Source organism: Chamaea fasciata, unplaced genomic scaffold, assembly GCF_029207755.1.
Source record: "Chamaea fasciata isolate MVZ Bird 193981 ecotype frontalis unplaced genomic scaffold, bChaFas1.0.hap1 SCAF_2, whole genome shotgun sequence".
NCBI classification, from domain to species: domain Eukaryota; kingdom Metazoa; phylum Chordata; class Aves; order Passeriformes; family Sylviidae; genus Chamaea; species Chamaea fasciata.
This window is the reverse complement of record NW_027094087.1, coordinates 92,078,987-92,097,942: the sequence shown is the minus strand read 5'-3', so window position 1 is coordinate 92,097,942 and position 18,956 is coordinate 92,078,987. Positions and strand designations below refer to the sequence as shown.

General features: G+C 43.4%; 1 protein-coding gene across 4 annotated transcripts in view; it reads right to left on the bottom strand.

Annotated features, from left to right (window-relative positions):
• The window catches only part of IRS2 (insulin receptor substrate 2), a 118,674-nt gene extending 100,043 nt beyond the window's left edge, over positions 1–18,631 (bottom strand). For 2 of the 4 annotated variants that reach the window (XM_066176773.1, XM_066176777.1), the window contains exon 1: positions 14,753–18,631. In XM_066176773.1, coding sequence (XP_066032870.1) covers positions 14,753–18,257 — 3,505 coding nt within the window. In that variant the 5' untranslated portion in view covers positions 18,258–18,631. Of the gene's footprint in view, positions 1–9,406; positions 13,498–14,752 lie in introns of those variants that run through there. The other 2 variants (XM_066176774.1, XM_066176776.1) reach the window with 2 other exon arrangements.
• Positions 18,632–18,956: the final 325 nt, after the last annotated feature.

The following is an 18,956-nucleotide window of genomic DNA, read 5'->3' as shown; positions in this document are numbered from 1 at the left end:
CCAGTAATCAAACCAAAATGATATCTCAAAGAATGATACTTGTGGATTTGTTATTTAGAGATTTTCTTCTATTCTCCCTTGCACCAAATACTTTGCTAAGAAATGCTGGAAAAAAAATTAAAAATATTTTTATGTTGCATTTTTGAACAAATGGGGGCATCTGTAATTTTTTACTCTGATTTCAATCTAGAGATGAATTAGCATTCAACTTCTGTAGTTGATATGGATTTTATTGCATACAGAAGTTGGTATTATATTAAGACATGAAAGGAAAATAGGTATTTTCATCACATGGACACGATAAATATCATCTACATATCACTCCCAGAGACTATTACTCAGTTGGAAAGCAGAGGCAAAAAGCTTAGTGAACTGTTTAGAAAAGTAATTTCGGTGGTTAAAACCTATCTTCTGAGAACACCAGTTTCAAAACTGGACGCTGGTGATAAAATAATTTGTGAAACAGAAAGCATATAATTATGTCCTCTTTCTTACTCATATTTTACTTTCTTTCTCAAGCAAGAAACACAGATTATACTGAATGAATGCAATTGTTGACAGCTCCACTGGGTGCACCTTGAATCCTCCCCATCTAATAGTTTACTGCAAAGAAAGTGAAGCAACACCAGAATGATTTGCTATGCAAGAACAAGCAGATGCTAAAACTTTGCTTTTATAACAAAGGTAAAGGTGAATCCAAAGCACCAAGTTTACCCATCCTCAGAAAAAAGAATATGTGAGACATGCAATCAGTCTCAGTTTAGAAAACAGCACTTATTTCACTGAGTTTTTCAGCCATGAGACTGCAGTAGAAAATACTACCTTCCTCAAGAAAAAAAAGCAAAAACAAAAAAAAAAACAAACAAACAAACAAACAAAAAAACACAAACAAAAAAAACCCCACAAAACCAAAAACCCAATCTGCTAAAGTATGAATAATACTATGCTCTCAGAGCACAGTGTGATTTCACAGCACTTTCCTCAAAGCTTCAGAGGGATTTCTTTACAAAGGTCCAAAAATTTAGTGTCATTTACTTGCAACATTACTAGCTCCAGTTCAAGATGCACTTTCTTCCACAATTATTAGAGCTCTCAGTAAATATTTACAGAAACAGAGGTGTACTCTACTGTTTCACCAGTTTTTCACCAGAGTTTCCTCCTCTCCCAAGTGCTCTTACACAGGTGCCTTTGTTTCGTTTTATGGCTCCCCATATTTGTTGCCAGCAAATATATTTATGAGCAAGCAATTACATTTAATTCTCTAAAGATGGTTCACCGGTACCAATACAGCATTTTTTAAAAATACATTTTACTTACAGCAATATGTCTGACCACATAACTATATAACTGACACTCTCATCTTTCTGAAATTGGATTATGTTGCCAGGACTGTTTCTATAAAACAGATTAAAACACATCTTTGTCACTTAAGATGGAACACTTTAGAGTTTGGCTCTAGTCCCACAATACAGAGAATTCCCCTAAATTTCAGGGAGGCTTTCCAGCACATCAAGACCTGCATGCATTTTCTCCTACTACCAACATTCCAGCTCTTTAAAGCTGCTTAGGACATCTCAAAAAGGTGTGATGGACACTCCAGGATACCATATTAAGAAACTATGACTTCCTGTAGGATGCAACGCAGTAGCTGAGACTTTATAAAGCTATTATGCTGTTCTAGAATTACAGAAAGATTGCAGGCACTGCCATAAAGTAATGCTTTGCAGAACACCCGTACTTCCCCCAAGGGATCTGCATTTTTAAAGCCCAAATTTGCTTGCAAGTGCCAAGGCCATGATGCTGTTGTGTAAGTCACATATTGTGACTGACCAGGAAATATATTGAAAAGCGTTCAGCCAACAGTGCAGAAGCTGCACAGCTAGAGAGAACGCAAATCCCTTTTAATTTCACATTTACTGAACAAGTACAATATATCATCAACTAACTAAAGTACAGTCCAGGTCAAGCAGGAATACATAACTATGCCAGCTGATCCACACACAAATATCAATCTTATTTCAAGTTCTTTTGCTTAAAATAAGACTCTGCACAGCAAGGCTGAGCTCGCAAGCTGCAGATCTCTGCGTTAGATGCTCCATTTATGCCAAGCATATAGGCTTCCTCTATGGTCAAGGGAGGTGGTTCAGTGCCAATCTCCAAGTCTGGCTTTGACCAGCCTCTTCAATACTTAAAATGCACCAGTTTCCTTTTAATGACTACTTACAGAAAACAGACCCTTCTCTGAAGAGGAGTCTTTGGTAGGCTCCTAAGGTGCAAATGTAGGGGTTACAGAGTTATTATTAGAGTTTTGCATAAAGTGCAGCAGCATTGGCTAGATGAAAAAGAATATATCTAGAAATCTTAACCAGGAACACAGACCCGTGGGACATACTGAAGACACTTGAGTTGCAATCTGCAACACAAAAGTCATTAAGTCATGACACATACATGAAGGTCCCTTAAGATTCTCACGTCCTGTGGTTAACCTATAGCCTCTCCCTTTTAATTAGAGTCATCTCCATCAGACCAAAACAGGATCCCAGCACAGCTGAATTTCACAAAACCTATTAAGAAAAACACAGATAAATTGCCTCCTCTGGAATATCCTCCCTCAGCTTACAAATAATCCCATCCCGTCTGGGCTAAACAATCCTACCAAAACATCTCTACAGCAAACACAAGCTGCTTGTTTACAAGGATGAAAAAATCAAGCAACCAAGCAAACTTAAGCACTAATAAAAGATACAGCAATTTTGAGTGTCTTTCACTTTGATGCCTCAGCCTCTCTAACAATCATCATAAAAAAAAAAAATCAGATACAATCTGTGTTTGAGACAAGAGACCACAGATACATTTTACTATAGAGCAGGAGTAAGTCATGGAAAAAATCATAATTATGTCCACAAAAGATATACGAAATAAACCCAGCATGAACAGACTGTAAATGACTGGTATCTCAAGATCAAAGCACTTCAAATTACAGTACAAAATAGTCTGTGGACTGTATTAGAGGTCCTTATTTCCAGTAGTTATTCTTAGCTAAAATACCTTGAAAAATGAATTTAAGCAATTAATTATTACTATCCCAGAAAGATATTATGTGGTTACAAATGGCCTAAAAAAGGACCTAAGACAATCCACGACAAAGAGGAGAAATGGTTCTGAGCGTCCCTATTTTTGGAAACCTCTTTCAAACTAAAAGTAAGCACATTCCAGAAACAGGGAAGTTAAAGAATATTTTCACCATATACACCAAGAAAAACACACCTACCAGGAAAAAACCTCCAGTAGCACCTGATTCAATGAAGAAATGAAATTTCAAACTTAAAAGACAGACGGTAAGGTCATGCATTCCAACCATTACAGTCATAGTCACTGTATACAATATCCTGTACCACTTATCTTCAGTGTTTTTCTTAAACTAAATCACAGAATTTACACAAGTTCCTCCTGTTCCTGAATTAACTTACAATTACCAAATATGAGACAACAGGCTTTTATGTATCAAGCACCAACAAGGCTAATTCTTACACAGAGTAAGAAAATAATGTGTATCTGATGCAAATAGTAAGTTAATATATTTTGAGACTTACTAAAATGTTTGACTACAGAATCAAAATTAAGATCTTACACACACACACACACAACACAGCTATATTAAGATAAAGCCACTTCACAGCCCAATAAAACAATGGGTTTACATGGCCAAAAAAAAAAATTAAGATTGTAAAAAAATTCAACCTACAGATTCAATAAAAGACTTCTTTGTCCACTGTTTGGACATCTTCAGCAGAAGTTAACAGAACTTTGCCTGAAGAGTATAATGAATTGTCAGCTGCTCAGATAACCCATAGAAAACAAATTGGAAAATCCCTCGAAAAGACATGCAAAAAATGAGGGCCTGATAAAAGGGTTAAGATACCCAACTAAGGACAGGATGCACACACTTCATTCCAATAGGGGTGGAGAGTTTAAAGTCGCCTCCTATACATCATTTCTCGAAATAACTCACTATTTCATATGAACAGGTTCTAAAGTCCCAGCACTTTTTTTTTTTCTATATTATTATAAACCCTTCATTCTGTTTCTCCCATGCCTTATTAAGGATACAGCGTAAGCTTCACTAAATCAATACTATTTTTCAGCAAAGGAGAGTAGAATACTTTAGCAAAGTGGAATACCAGCCCAAATCCACTTGACACAAAATATCATGGAAATAATTCCCAGAATGTGTTTTTAAAACAGTATGGTTGAAATGTTGTCACCCTGTAAAAGTGACAATAGCCAATCTACAAGAAAACAGAAAATTGAAAACATCTACTGAAGAGTGAGAGGAATAGAAAATATTGCAGCATTTTCTATTAATGTGACAACACAGTATCCACAAGGCCAGTATGGCAAGTAAAAGCTTGCCATGTTCATGACTGCTGAAGCAGACTCAAGACTTAAGGAATAGTTCCAGACTCAGAAGACTCTCTAAATGACCCCTCACAATGACTCCATCAAACAGCAGCCTGGCATCCAACCATCCCACACGGCTCATTCACAGCACAGTCCTGCTCCCTCTGCATTCAGGCACACCAGATCCACTGTGCACACTCAAGCTGCAGGATCTAAGCTGTTGTTTCAACCTCCTCGCACAGTCAAGTGTACATGTACTAAAATAAATGTCCATCAGTTTACTTCCTGAGGGCTGAATCTGACTTCTACTGGAAATCAATAATATTTCACTACTATCAAGTTCTATTTTTTTTTTAATAACAGATATACAATCTCACATTACCAACAGATACACTATCTCACATTACCATATCTTACAAACCCTTCAGTTTACTGTCCTTTGAATATTCACACTAATGGCAGGGAAGGAGTAGTATGGGGGAAGAGAGGACTTAAACTAGAAATCACTCACAGTGCTGAAATACATCAGTGCATTTGTATCTGGAAATCATTCTATTGGCTAACATTCAACATTCAAGTATCATCAATTTATTTATTTATTTAGAGCCCACAAAATCTACCATTTATATGAAAATACATCATTCAAGGTTAAAAGCTCATTTTTACTGAATTTTCATTTGACATTTGAAGATTAAAACAGACCCATATATTATGTCACCTTTCCGCAGAAATCCAAAAGAAAGCAGTATTATCCTAGCACTCATTAGAGCATGCTAAGTGTGTCTCTGGTATTTGTGAGAGTAACTGCTAGACTATTGGGATTGTAAACAGTAAGTATTAACAGTTTTAAGTTTATGGCCAATTCTTTCAAGTATATTGTGCATCAGGGTCATATATATATATTTATTCCTAATGCTCCTGCTCATAGGTAATTTTCTATAACTCTTGTAAAAGTCATGAGCACTAATTCTGTAACATCAACATGCAGAAAATTATGTAACTTTGTACTGTTACACAAGATTGACTCCAAATTCAAACATAAATGTTTGAATTTTTATGCCAGATTAAAACTAATTAGTTGTAAATAATTTTAAACTAAGTGACTTTTCATAGTTCACAAACAGCTTTCACAGCAATCACCAAGACAAATCTCCATCATTTCTGTACAGGATTGTTACAATGAAAGTGTAACTTTTCTTTTTGTTATGTTAAAGAGACAGTATTATTATAGTTATATTTCATTAATTTTGGCAGAATTAATTGCTCAGGAATGAAAGCTGTTGTAGAAGATGCAACTCTACCCTCCTATAAACTTCGCCAGATGTTTATGATGTAAAAATGATGCTACAACACAACTGAGTAAACTGACTTTCAGAACTTTACCTCCACCTTCCAGTTCCAAATCTCATTCCATCACAAGAAGTCTTTTCTAGGTATAAGTGAAAATTTTGGTTAGACACATCACCTGATTTTGGTTTGCCTTTTGAAGTAAACTAAAAACAACTCACTGGAGTTTTTGAAAAAATCACTACCAGAGGAACTAGCAGAAAGACTACATAAGAAATTCACTCCATAACTTCTCAGTAATTCAAGCATGGGAGAGACCACAAATTTGAAGCAGTCAATTTGGTGATGTAAAAGTTTTGCATTAACTAGAAAAGTGGTGAGGTCTGCATCCATTTGTCAATTCTACTCTTATTCTTTTAAATAATGCTAAAATATAACATTACCAGTTATTGCAAGTAAGTTTCTATATCCAAAATTATTTACATCAGTGAAGGCAGACTAAACCAAAAACATTATTATTCTTGTTCTTAAACAACTATTCAACACCATGCCTTCTACATAAGAGTTAAGCCTAACCCGGCCTGAAAGACTGTTGTATGTCTTGTTCAATCAATATTGTGACTTCTGGTGATATGCAGCCTAGATTCAAAGCAAAACCAAACCAAAGAAACAAAACAAAACAAACAAACAAAAAGCAAAAACAAAAACCAAAAAACAAACAAACAAACCAAAACAAAAAAAAACCACCAATAACCCAATCCAAAATAGAAAAAAAAAGTCTTCATAATTCCAACTCCCTACCTTACCTTGACAATGCCACTCAGTTTAATGAGGCAGATATCATGACTGTCATAAACACTTTTTAAAATAATATACTGCCTCAGAAGACACAATGTAAGAGATAAATCAACCACCTTAGATCTTATTTCATTGACATGATCTTCCCACTGTTACTGGAATCATTTATTGATTTGTCTGACTGAAGAGAATCAAAGTCCTCTGCCTGGAGTTGCACTTACAGTGGTGCTCTTAGTCTACTTTAAAGTACCTGTGAAACAAATTTGGAAATTGAAACTCAATATAACATTGACTTTTATACCTTACATTCATCATCATAGCATATATCAAACAAATTTTACTAAAGCATAACTGGGAGAAAGCTTGGAAAGCTGTCCTAAGTGCTCTATTGTTTCTAAGAAACTTCTGCTGCTTGTGATTATCAGCAAGTTTGATATTTTGGCATCACACAAGAGCCCCAGTGCCTCCATTTCTGACCCCTACAAACAAAAAACAAGCTGCTCTACAATGTCTAATCCGTGCGTCATGTAATCCTGCTTAATACCCTACAAACTCTGGGTAATATTTGGGTAGTTTTTAAATTTAGCAAAGAACATCCTGGCCTAGTTCAAAGATACCCTTGCCTTGGGTAGTGTCCCCTAGAAACATCGCCCACACTGGTTTCAAAGACAAGCAAACGCACACATATGCGTAAGAGAAATGAACAAAAAATGAAATAAGAGACTGTGGTCTTATGTCATAATAAAACACGTAAAATTACAAATCAAATTATTGAAATAGGAATGCATTATGCAAACACCAAACAAACCACTCAAACAATTAAAGAGACATTCTGACTTTCTAACAGCGCTCCTGGCCCCATTTCCCAGCGCAAGTGCATCCAGCTCCGTGCTCCCAGCGAGGGCAGACGGTGCCGCAGAGGACAGAGGCACAGGCAGCACGATCATGCAAGCCTTCCTCCCATCAACACCGAGCTATTAATACACGTCCGCTATCGCCCTGCCAGGGAAACAGAAAATCCCTTCTTCCAGACACAGTTTGCTTTCTGAAGCATCGTTATCTTACAAGTGGCTCATACTACAAACACTACCAAAGAGGTCTAAACTAAGTCCCATTATAATTTTTCAGCATGCTGTCCTGACTGCTCTACCTAAGATCTCTCAGACCCTCGCTGAAGGACAAATGTGTTCCTATTCTGTTTAGGCTGTCAGGCAGACAGTCTCCAATCATTAGCCTCTTGTCAACAGTGATGCTGGGGTAGATTACTAGTGTGTAGTGCTTGTAATGGCAGGTGCATGGCCCTGGGGCTGCCATCTGCCAGGAAGGAAGTGTTCTCCTCTAGAATGCTGAAGAGATTGACAAATAATGTAAACAAAACACTGAATCATTCCTAATCTATGCAATAAAGCTATTACATTACTCTTCTGCAGTGTAGATGTTACCATCGGAGGTGGGGGCTTAGGTTTGTGGCTTGCGTTGTTTTTTTCCTAACTATATTTTAGTGATTGATTTACTGAGATAAAAAACAAACTCTGAAATAACTTTTTTTTTAACTGAGATGGGCAATTCTAGACTTGAAAACACACACAAAAAAACCCTCACCCTAGCATCAAAGATGTTTACTTTGGAAAGCATCTCCCCACTGTTCACTTGTAACAAGCCTCTTTCCAGAGTGTATTTGCCTGTATATCACTGTAAGCAAGAACCTGATTTTTTTAAATTACTATTTTTGGTACAGCTATACACAATCTGGGGTCATCATCACTGATTTAAAAAAAAAAATGAGAATGTTATGAAATATTTTTTAAGCAAAAACAGTAACAGAACTCCAAGTATTGTCCTTGGTCTTTCAAATTGACTTCTAAAGGGATTTCTTATCATCAGATTGAAAATCTTTCCTCAACACTCCCAGTTTAGTATCTAATTTGTCACCTGAGCTACCAAGCAATAGCATAACTCCATGGAAATAAGCAGGCACTCAGCTACTCTTTAGAAAATTTACTGATTACTGTTTAACTGGCTACACAGAGATCACAAACTACTGCTGTCTTTGAGCCAGCCTCAAATGTTACTAGATGCTTTAGCACTGTAACACATGAAGAAATATTTTTAGGTGACCCTCTGTAAAGATGTAAGCAATCTTTGCATTGATTTTTCTGTGGTTTGCAGCAGGCTTGTAATGCCCAAGTCTTAAAAGCTTGTGTTAACTATAAACACAACCCTGCAACTGAGGGATTCATTCTACTTTTATTTGTGTGGAAACTGCAAATACAGCCTAAACTAGTAATCCTGGTTTCCTCCAAAGGTGACAGAGATGCAGGGGAAAAGGCATGCTACTTTACAACTCGCTTTTAAAAGACAATGGGAGCAGTCACCTTTGCTTGTTCTGTTTATTGCTGCTGGTTCTCCAGAGCCCTGGCAGACTGACTAATCCAAGAAAGCCCACATGCTAGATAGCTAAAGGCAGTTGACACAAACACAAGTGTAAAAAAAAACCAAAACAACCAAAAATCAAAACAACAACAAAACAAACAAACAAAGCTTCCTCTAAGAACTCCGCTCAGGAGAGACAGTATTTTCAACAACCAGCAACAAGGGGACTAATTGAGATGAACTTGGCTTTTCAAAGCTGCCACTCTTGACTTCCTACACACATACGCACAAAACTTCAAAAATAACTACACGCCAGACAACAAAGAAAACATATCTGAACTTTGGAGGTCACTACACCATCTTCTAAAAACTCAAGGGATAATACTGATTTCCACGCATACACAGATCACTTCTAAGCAAACGTTTTAAGAAACTGCAAAAACAACCAGAGAGTTGTGAAACTGTCATAATTACATATCCTAATTTAACAAACCAGTCAGCATATGCACTTTAAATCACTATAACACATAGTGTATCAACTCAATGGTAAAATTTCCACAAAATTTGCAATATCGTGACTAACACAATGAACACAGACACAAAGGAAAACATATGGACAACCAGTACAAAAAGTATACTATATTTTAACAAATTCAGAAGAAAAAAGCCACAGATATAACCATTTTTTAAGATGTTTATTACTTTAAAAAGAAACATATTAATGGTGCTTTTAGAGAAAAACTTACAGACAGAAAATACTTGGATGTAATTACTCTGCCATTTAACTTCTGAATAGGGGGGAAGTTAGATTACATACAGTAACCAGCTAAATTTTTCAGTGGATGCTTGCTGTGTTTCAGCTTATAAACCACTTCAGCATTCCAGTGTAATTAACACTATTTAAAAATAAGAATAAATCAAGTGTAAAGAAACCCATGTTAGTCTTGCCTTAAAAAAAACAAACAAACAAAAAAAAAACCAACCCCACCATATAAAACATGCCCTAATACTCTTTCTGTTTAAACACTCCTTTATTCTTCTTACTTTCAAATGAACGTTAGTCTTTGTAGCTATCTTGAAAGAAATCAAGTAATCAGAAGCAATCATCAACCTAAGCATTTCCTCTGCCTTGAGCTATGACTGTACTGGTTCATTTTAGAACAAACCCACCATTCAATTTGGTCTATAACAATTTATCTTAAATGACTGAAAGTAACCATGACATTCTTTCTATGAGCAGTATAGCTAAACGTAATTTAAAGTATAAAGCAAAAAAAAATGTTTATTAAATGTCATGGTATTTTACCTGCTTGTAACAAACTGACACCCATATAATCAACATAATTTAAAATATTAAAAGCTTCATTTAATCCTAGACAATTTCAGTTTACATTTTGTGTTTCATGAGTGGCACTGCTAGGTTCAGATCTAACCATTTTGGTTTGGTCACCTCCAAAGTGCCATCTGAAAGACAGTAAGTGAATTTCGAGATGTTTAAAAGAAAACCTCGAATTTTTAATTCTAAGTGTGAGTTAAAAACCCAAGCTATGTAAGTTATAAAAGCAGCTCAGTTCTTTCTGCTGTTAGTTTGATGTTCTTAGAGAAGTTAACAGTAAGAGAAACTACTACAACAGATTTATTCAAAAAAGACTTTAAAATATGTACAGATGTCTAACATAGCATATAGTTCTTTCAATGCTTTTAAGAAGCCATTTTAAAATGTGCATTAATTTTGTGGAAGAGATAAATATTCTTATGTTGCTTTGAGAACCAAAACTTTCTGTCAGTTGCCATTTAAAGAAGAGGTCAAGCAAACAACTTAGTAATATAATTCATTGTATAAAGTAATCCCAAAGAAAAAGGTAACAAAGTTTATGTTTTCCACAATCTAAAACCCCATTAGAAAGACAGAGGAAGAGATTTTTTAAGATAGGCTTTTTTATTGTTTACGTGCAACCATAAAACCCTCACAAAACTAAAAGCTAATTGACAAGGCGAGGATCATTATTATCAAAAATCACCTTATTACGATTTTTGGTAGCTGCATTACAGATGATGACTTCTTCAAACAAATCAAGGCAAAAGAAACTGACACGGGAGGGAAAGAATCCTCAAGCTTTTTTGCATTATTATACATAGCATCTGTTCAATTTTAGAAAACTAGACCAACTATGAGAAACATTTAAAACTACAGAGCACTCTACGAATGGAAAAGAAAACAAAATTAAAGACAACCCACTCTGGTGATTTAGATTGAAGAAAATTCCCTATTACACACCCACTAAATTTAACGGTAGCCTTAATTAAGAAGTCCAGGATTACACACAAAGGGTAAAATCTTAACCCCATTGAAACAGAAACGAAACTCCTATTTGACTTCAACTTTGACTTCAAAACTAAGATCCACCGTAAAAAGTCACATCATTGTTGAGTGCAGTCTGTCATAAATAGGCTAGAATTAATAATTCACACTTTATAAGAAAAATGAGCATAAACATCTCCATAAATAATGAAATCCATACACAATCCACAAGTTTCTAAGGAAAAAAGCAGTCATAATTTAAGAACAAAGGCTAGTTTTTAGCAAGTAACAAGTTTTAACCCACCAATAACAGTATTATAGTATTTACATATTAGGTGAAGGCAATTGTTTCTCCAACTCCTAAATATTTGCACATTTTTAGAACACAGTAAAAATAAACAATGCAGTAATTTCAAGAAACCTTTTAACTCTTCTGTTTTGACAGCAGCTGTGGATGCACTCCTTGCTCTTGCCATGACAGGATAATATGAACAGTGATTTCCAAAAACAAAGCACTCTCTACAGCAGAGGCAAGTTACTGATAGCAGAGAAACACACTACACGTGAAAGCCAGCCACCTTTAAATGATACAAATAACTTCCCTTAAAACATTTATCCACATGAAAATACAACTACTGCTACAGACCTTAAGGAAGAACTCAAACTGATTTTGACATGTACTTTCCATGAATTAAAATCCTTAAAGAACTCAATACATGTTTTCTTACATGTACTTTGCACAAATCAAAATATTAATTTTCTGAGAAGCTAATTACAAGGAGCTTGTTTGTATACTCTGTATCTCAGAGTCTCCTGTTCTCAATATTAAACAGAAGTGGATTCTCTATCATTTTAAAATTACTAGAAACCACTCATAAAGTAAAACTTCTCACTTTTCCAAAGTAGTTAAAAACAAAGTTTGAAAAAAGTGCAAACTAAACAAACAATGCTGATTATAAAAGCTCTCTCTTGTGCAAATCAGTAATTTTTACAGAATTAGATTTTCTCAAATTACTACTGTTGAAATAATTTTGTCTATGCACAAAATACAGTTTTCTTTAAAAAGAATATGTTGCTAAGTAAAAACATAAAATTCTTAGTAGTCTCCCAAATCACAATGTTTGAAACTCAAATGCATTAGCAAAATTCTGGGTTACCTTTTTAGGCACTGGCAGAAGACTTTCCATAAACAAACTTCAGTGTGAAATCCCAATGAAAACCAAAAGGGAAACTAGGAAATTTGCAGAAGTTTATTATTTGATTAAACTTACACCAAAGAAGTCCTTTATGATGTATTTCTCCTTCCCCACGGGGTGACTGTCCCAGTTTGGCTGCCACAAGTGCAATTAACCTGATGCCCGTTTTTGTTACCCAACCCACTGTTGGCTGAGGATGCTGTTGCTGTGAGGTTCTTCCTTACTACCTTGACCTGACTCTGGTTCCATCCATCCATCCCTGCATCCCGTACCTCTGAGTGCACCCTACAGGCTGGCACCCTTCTCAGGGAAGCGAGGTGCTGGAGAAGACAGCCCACCTCCTACAGATAGGATCAATCCCAACGAGCCTCCCCGCACCACTCCTCCATGTGATCTGCGTTTAGAAGCTTACGGGAAAGAGGAAAAACAAACACACATGCAGATTAAATATTAAAATAAGGCAAGCCTATAACCGTCCTTGGACAAACACACGCAGCAGCACTGAGCCCTCTCCGCTGTAAGCCGCGTACCACATTAACACGGTTGCGTTCTCTGCATTATCCTTTTGTTTACAGAATGGGAAGGACGGCGGTCGTTTCCCTCTCCTTATCTGACCGCCCGCCGCTCCCATTCCCGCGTGCCGCCTGCTGCGGCCGCGCTCCCGCGCCGGGTTTTCCCGGTAACCGGCGCCCGCCCCCCACCCTCCCTCAGGGTCAGCAGTTTGGGGAATGCTGTGGAAATAGCTCTTTCCCAACACCGGGCTTCATTTGCAATTGGGGTTGTAGGTGGCTCAAGACAAGCTCCTCGTTTCTGCGGAAAATCCTAAAATCCATTTGCAAAGCAAAAGGGCGTGATCATCTGCTGGCTCCCGGGACCGCCATCCTAAGGCCGGGCAAGGAGAGCGGGGGCTGCAGCATCCGCACCGGGCTCGGGCAAGAGACAAGGATCCTGAAAGCGACCCCAGCAAAACTAAAAGCAAGAGACAAGCAAGGCTCGGCCCTCAACCCTTCCAGTCATTCAGAATAAGCCTTCATCTTTTCAAACTCTGACATTGCATTCAACAATCCTCTCGTCTTAATTAGGTTCAAAGCTCGCTCTGCAAACGGTGGATCTCTCATCTTTTCCATCTTCCTGTACTTCCTATCAAAAGAGAAAATATTTTCTTCTTCAAAATCAACTAGCTACTAAGGAAACACAAGGAAAAATGAAACCTGCAAGTGGCTCTTACAAGCTATTGCTGCTCACTTGTTATCGATGCCTGTATCAGCACTGTGAATAGAAAAGCAATTCCTATTTTCCTCCAAGCAACTACTACACGGCTTGTCATTTCACCCAGCTACACCCATAAACACATATTACAGCTATCTATGCATAAGGGTTTGACTACCATGTTTTGCATAAATCCAAGAGCTGAGGGAATCCTTACAAGTGTCTCAATATTAACTTTTCCTCCTTGACAGACTGGCTGTGCCCTCCTCAACCAGGCCCCAGTTGTGTACAAATCCTCTCTCACTGTGAGAGGTGGAGTACTATTTTGGGGAAGAAGGAAGGGTATTTGTTTCTTTCCTTTTTTTTCTCAGCATAACCAGCACCTAGTTAAAGGAATAGCTACATACTGAAAGTCAAAATTCTCTCTCATCCTAAATTTCAGATTTCCTCAGTTTGACACCCAACATTTGCAATCCATGAGCCATCAACTGGAACACTGTTACACACCAACACAGGCTGGGCCCTTAAGTGAAATACAGGATACAGCATACAACAGCTCAAGCAAATAGTGACTTCTGGAAAAAATTACCATTTCTTAAATTCACACTCCATGCTCACTATAATCTACTGTTAAACTTTTGAAAGCGATAAGGTATTTCAAAACCATGATATTAAATTTATCCTTCTCAATTTGGTATTACAGACCTTCTCAGCTAGAGAGCCAAGAATTGTTTCTGTAATGTGATGTCTTCACTGGAACAACCCTGCTTTTAACTCAATCATTTTACATTTTTAAATGGTATTTAGAAGCTGCATTAACATGAACTATTTAGGTCACATTTTCCAAACACGTTCCAAAATCTTACTTAAGAAAACTCTGAGTACAGCCCAAACATAGAAACTGTGTAAATAGCTTCTCATGGGGTACCCAGAAGTATAAACACATAATAATGGCACAGTAGTATTGAAACATGAATAAATATTCCAGAATTAAACATTTTTCCTCATACAAAGAGCCACCAAGTTCCGCCAAGACTGCTTATTACAGGACATGTAAAAAGGGATAAAAGTGATTTGTAAGGAAGCAAAGAGGGATAGTGCTCTCTACACAACAACACACAACCTTGTGATGGTAAACACAAAGCACAAACACACACAGCAGGCACTGTCAGACGTAGCTACTCACCTTTCACAGCACTGGCTTCTTTCAGGTTGTGAGACAGAAAGTCTATGCTGGCATAGGTGCTCATCTCTACTCCATTGATGCCCCCATTCAGGAGGTGCCTAGCTTTCAACCTGGATTTGTCACAGTTTGCCAGGGACCCATCCACCACATCAATGGCGATGTAGTTGAGGCCATTCTGGAAGCCAGCTGAGGTCTCCCGGCACATGGGACTGCTACCCTGCTCCTCCTCCAGGCCTTCACTTTTCCTGAGGGACACGTTCTCCACTGAGGCTGAGTTGTGTCGTTTGGGGTTGTGTGCGAAGGACGGGGACACGGGGGTCACAGTGGTGGTGGAGGAGAAAGTTTCTGAGCTGTGCCTCCTCCGCCCCTGGGGATCTGCCCGGATTACTTTGGCCCCCCGATTTGGGTCTGGGGGAGGGCTGGAGAGAATGAAAGCCTCCACCCCAGAAAGGGTGAGCCTCTTCACACCAGATGTGGGGCTGGTGACCCGGGCACTTTCCGGTTTCTGAACGATGGGTTGAGGTGGGGTAGTGGCCATGCCAAAGGTCATTTCCGTGTAATCCCCACCATCCGATGGGCTGGATGAACAAGCCACCCCCACAGCCTCCTTCAGGTAGCGCCCACTGGGCTGGCTGGTGCTGGAGGAAGAACCTGGAGAGAGAGCTTCCAAGGAGCCCACTGAGACCGTGCCTGACTGGGAGGGTGACTGTGACCCAAAGTCAATGTTCATGTAGTCAGAGAGAGGGGAACGCCTCTGCCCAGTGCCTGAGCCCAGGGAGGAGGCTGGGCTGTCAGCAGGCAGCGAGGGGGGAGAATAAACAGCAGCATCCCCGAAGTCAATGTTGATGTATTCACCAGGGCTCTTAGGCTCAGGCGGCAGAGGGTGCTCATTCATGCTGGGCAGCATCGTCCGCAAGGTCTCCAAGGAGAGGCGGCTGGGCCGGGTCACCCGCTGGCACCGCTGGCTAAGGAAGCTCTCGGTCCGGCTGTGCCGCAGGGGCGAAGGCACCGTGTGGCTGGAGGGAGCGAAGGTGCCTGCAGGGAACTGGCTCGCTCCACACACTGCCTCCTCCGGGATCATCCTCCCCGGGGAGTTCATGAAGACATACTGGTCGCTGTCCTTTGCCAAGCCCTGGCTCTTGTAGGAGCGGGGTAAGGAGCTGTATGAATAGCAGCTGGGCTTTGCGGGCTCACTGGACCCGTGCCCTGAAGGGGCAAAAAAGAAGTCTGGGGGGGTGAGGGAGGGAGCTTGGGGCCCGTTCTGGGGTTCCCGAGGGGACATATTAATATAGTCGCCGTTACTCAGCCTTCCATCTGAGCTCTCCACAGACAACTTGGAGCCGCACCACATCCGCATGTACCCGCTATCGTCAGGGGAGCTCTCCCCAGGCGAACTGGTCTTGTAGCTGCTCCCATTCCCCGGGGACCCGCTACCCACCCCTGCCCGGGGCTGCAGGATCTGCTTGGGGGCAGACACGCTGGTGGGACTCATGGGCATGTAATCATCGCTGCCCCGGCTTCCCTGTCCTAAGGCTGCGGCCACACCGGGGGTCATGGGCATGTAGCCGTCATCATCTCCCCCTCCCCCCCCCACTGCCGGCGGGCCCAGATTGGTGCTGCTGCTGCCGGAGCTGCGGTGAGAACCGATCTCGATGTCCCCGTAGTCCTCGGGGTAGGGGGTGTAGGTCACTTTGGGGGAAGCCCCGACTTGGCAGGTGGGGAAGAGGCGGCCGGCGCTGCCGGCGAAGGTGGCGCGCATCAGCGTGTACTCGTCGAGCGAAGCGGAGGAAACCTGCGGCGCGGCGGGTCGCTGCCGGCACGGCGTGGTCAGGGAGTAGGTCCGCTTCCGATGGCACCTGTCGCTGGCAGCATCGGGGCAGGGCCGGTAGCAGAGGCGGCCACTCGGAGGCCGCTCCATCGCCATGTAGCCGTAGAGGTCGGTGCCGCCCCCCGGATCCCGCACTGGGGGGGTCTCGGCCACCGACTCGGGAGTGTTGCTACGATTGCTGGCAGTGGAGGAGGAGGAGAAGGGCCGGAGGTCGCCGCCTGGGCTGGAGCCGTATTCGTCGAAGGACATAAAGCCGGCGTCGCTGGGGGAGCCGGACACGGAGGCGCTGCCGCTGGACGGGCGCTGCGGGTGATGCGGGTGGGCAGGCTCGGAGCCGAGGCCGCTACTGGAAGAGAGGCTGATGGGGCTGGTGGCGGAGGGGGGCGAGTGGGAGGCGGGCATGGACATGGAACGGCTGCTCTGCAGCCCGCCGCCGCCACCGCCGGCCAGCACCGGGAGCAGCTTCCCCGCCTGCCGCCCTCCGCCGCCGCTGAGGGTGTGCGAGCGGCTCAGCGGGGTCCGCACGGGGCCCGGGCTCATGGGGCTGCCGGCCGCAGAGCCCACCCGGCAGCCGTCGCCCTCGCTGGCCGTTCTTACTCGGCACGGCGTGCACTTGGTGCCGGCGGCGAGGCTGTCGGTGCGGGAACGGCGGAGGAGGCCGGTCTGGCTGGGAGGCAGGTTGACCAGGTGGTGGTGCCGGCGACCAGGCACAGTGATGGGGTGGGTGGCGGAGATGCCGCTGCCGCCGGGCCCGCCGGCCCCGCCGGAGGAAGAGGAGGAGGAGGACTGGCTCTTGCTGCGGGGCCGGAACTCGGACAGCTCCTTCAGCGCCTTCATGGCCTCCAGGATGGTCTCGTGGATATTCTGGGCCACCACCGAGTCGTCCGCTTGCATCCAGAGCTCGCCGGGGCCGGTGGCGGCCGAGCGCCCCACCTCGATGAAGAAGAAGCTGTCGGAGTGGCCGCAGCGGCGGATATTCATCAGCTGCAACGTGACGGAGGGCAGTTCGCAATTGAGGCGCACGAACCCAATGGTGCGGGCCGAGAGGCAGAGCCGGTGGACGCCAGTGAGGTTTTTACTCTGCCCCAAGCCCTTGGGCTTCAGCGTCACCTGCCAGACCTCTCGGTAGGCAGCGGTGGCCGGCGCGATCAGCCCGTAGTTAAGGTCTTCGCCGGCGGCGGCCAGAGAGGCGGCGGCCGCGCCGCAGGAGGCGGAGAAGGGGGAGGCGAGGTGGCGGTAGGGAGACCCCTGGCAGGCCGCCTTGCCCTCGTTGAGCAGGTCGGTGAGAGCCCTATACCAGCCCTCCTGCTCCTGCTCGTTCTCGGCCGCCACGGCGAAGTACTCGTCCTTGGTGTAGAGGGCGATGAGGTACTTGTGCTTGGCGTCCGCCCGCTTGTTGATGTTGAGGCAGGAGTCCAGGGCGATCACCCGCTTGGGCGCCCCGGACTTGTTCCTCCATTTCTTCTCGCTCTCGTAGTACTCCAGCCGGGCGCCCCCCGCCTCCTCCCCGCCGCCGCCCGGGCCGCGCAGCACGAAGAAGCGCTTGTGGCCGTGCTTCTGCTTGCGCAGGTACCCGCACTTCCTGACGCCCTGGTTGTTGTTGTTGTTGTTGTTCAGGTTGGGGCCGAGCGGGGAGCTCAGGGGGGGCAGCAGCCCCAGCACAGCGGGGCTCGCCATCCCCAGCCCCGCGGCGGGAGCGCCGCCCGGCTCCTCTCGCTGCTGTCACCGACGCTGAGCGGATCCGGAGCCTGAGCACCGCGGGGAAAAAAGAAAAAAAAAATGAAAGAAAGAAAAACGGAAGGATGGAGGGAAGCAGGTAAAATAAAGTTATTCCTTCGTAGAAAAGCGGTGCCCGGAGCCGCAGCAGGATCCTCCGCTGTCACCTCTAAGCAGCGGGTGCTGCCGGCGGCCGCCCGGCGTCCTCCCCGGCTCGAGTACCGGCAACGCCGCTAAGGCTCCCCGACCGCTGCTGCTGCCGGCGCCGGCGGGAGTTTCGCCGTAAGTAACACATCGCGCACCGAGTGCCCCAACTAAAGAGCAAAACAACACGTGACCGCCGCCTCACCGAGGCGCTCACACACCGAGACGGGGCGGGGCGCCGCCGCCGCCGGCACCGCCCCGCATTGGCCGCCGGGCAGCGCGAAGGACGGCTGCGGCCCTCAATGGGGCGGCGGGGCGGGCTCTCGGCAGCGAGGCGGCGCGGCGCCGTTGGACGGCGAGAGCCTCGCCCCCCCGCCCCCTTCCCGCCCCTCCGCGTTCCCGCCCACAGCCTCCGGCCTCTCTGGGGCGCAGCGCAGCCTCTCGCTGCCGGCGGTGCCTTCCGCGCACGGAGCGCGGAACGTGAGGGGGGCGCGGGCACGGCGGGAAGACCCGGCA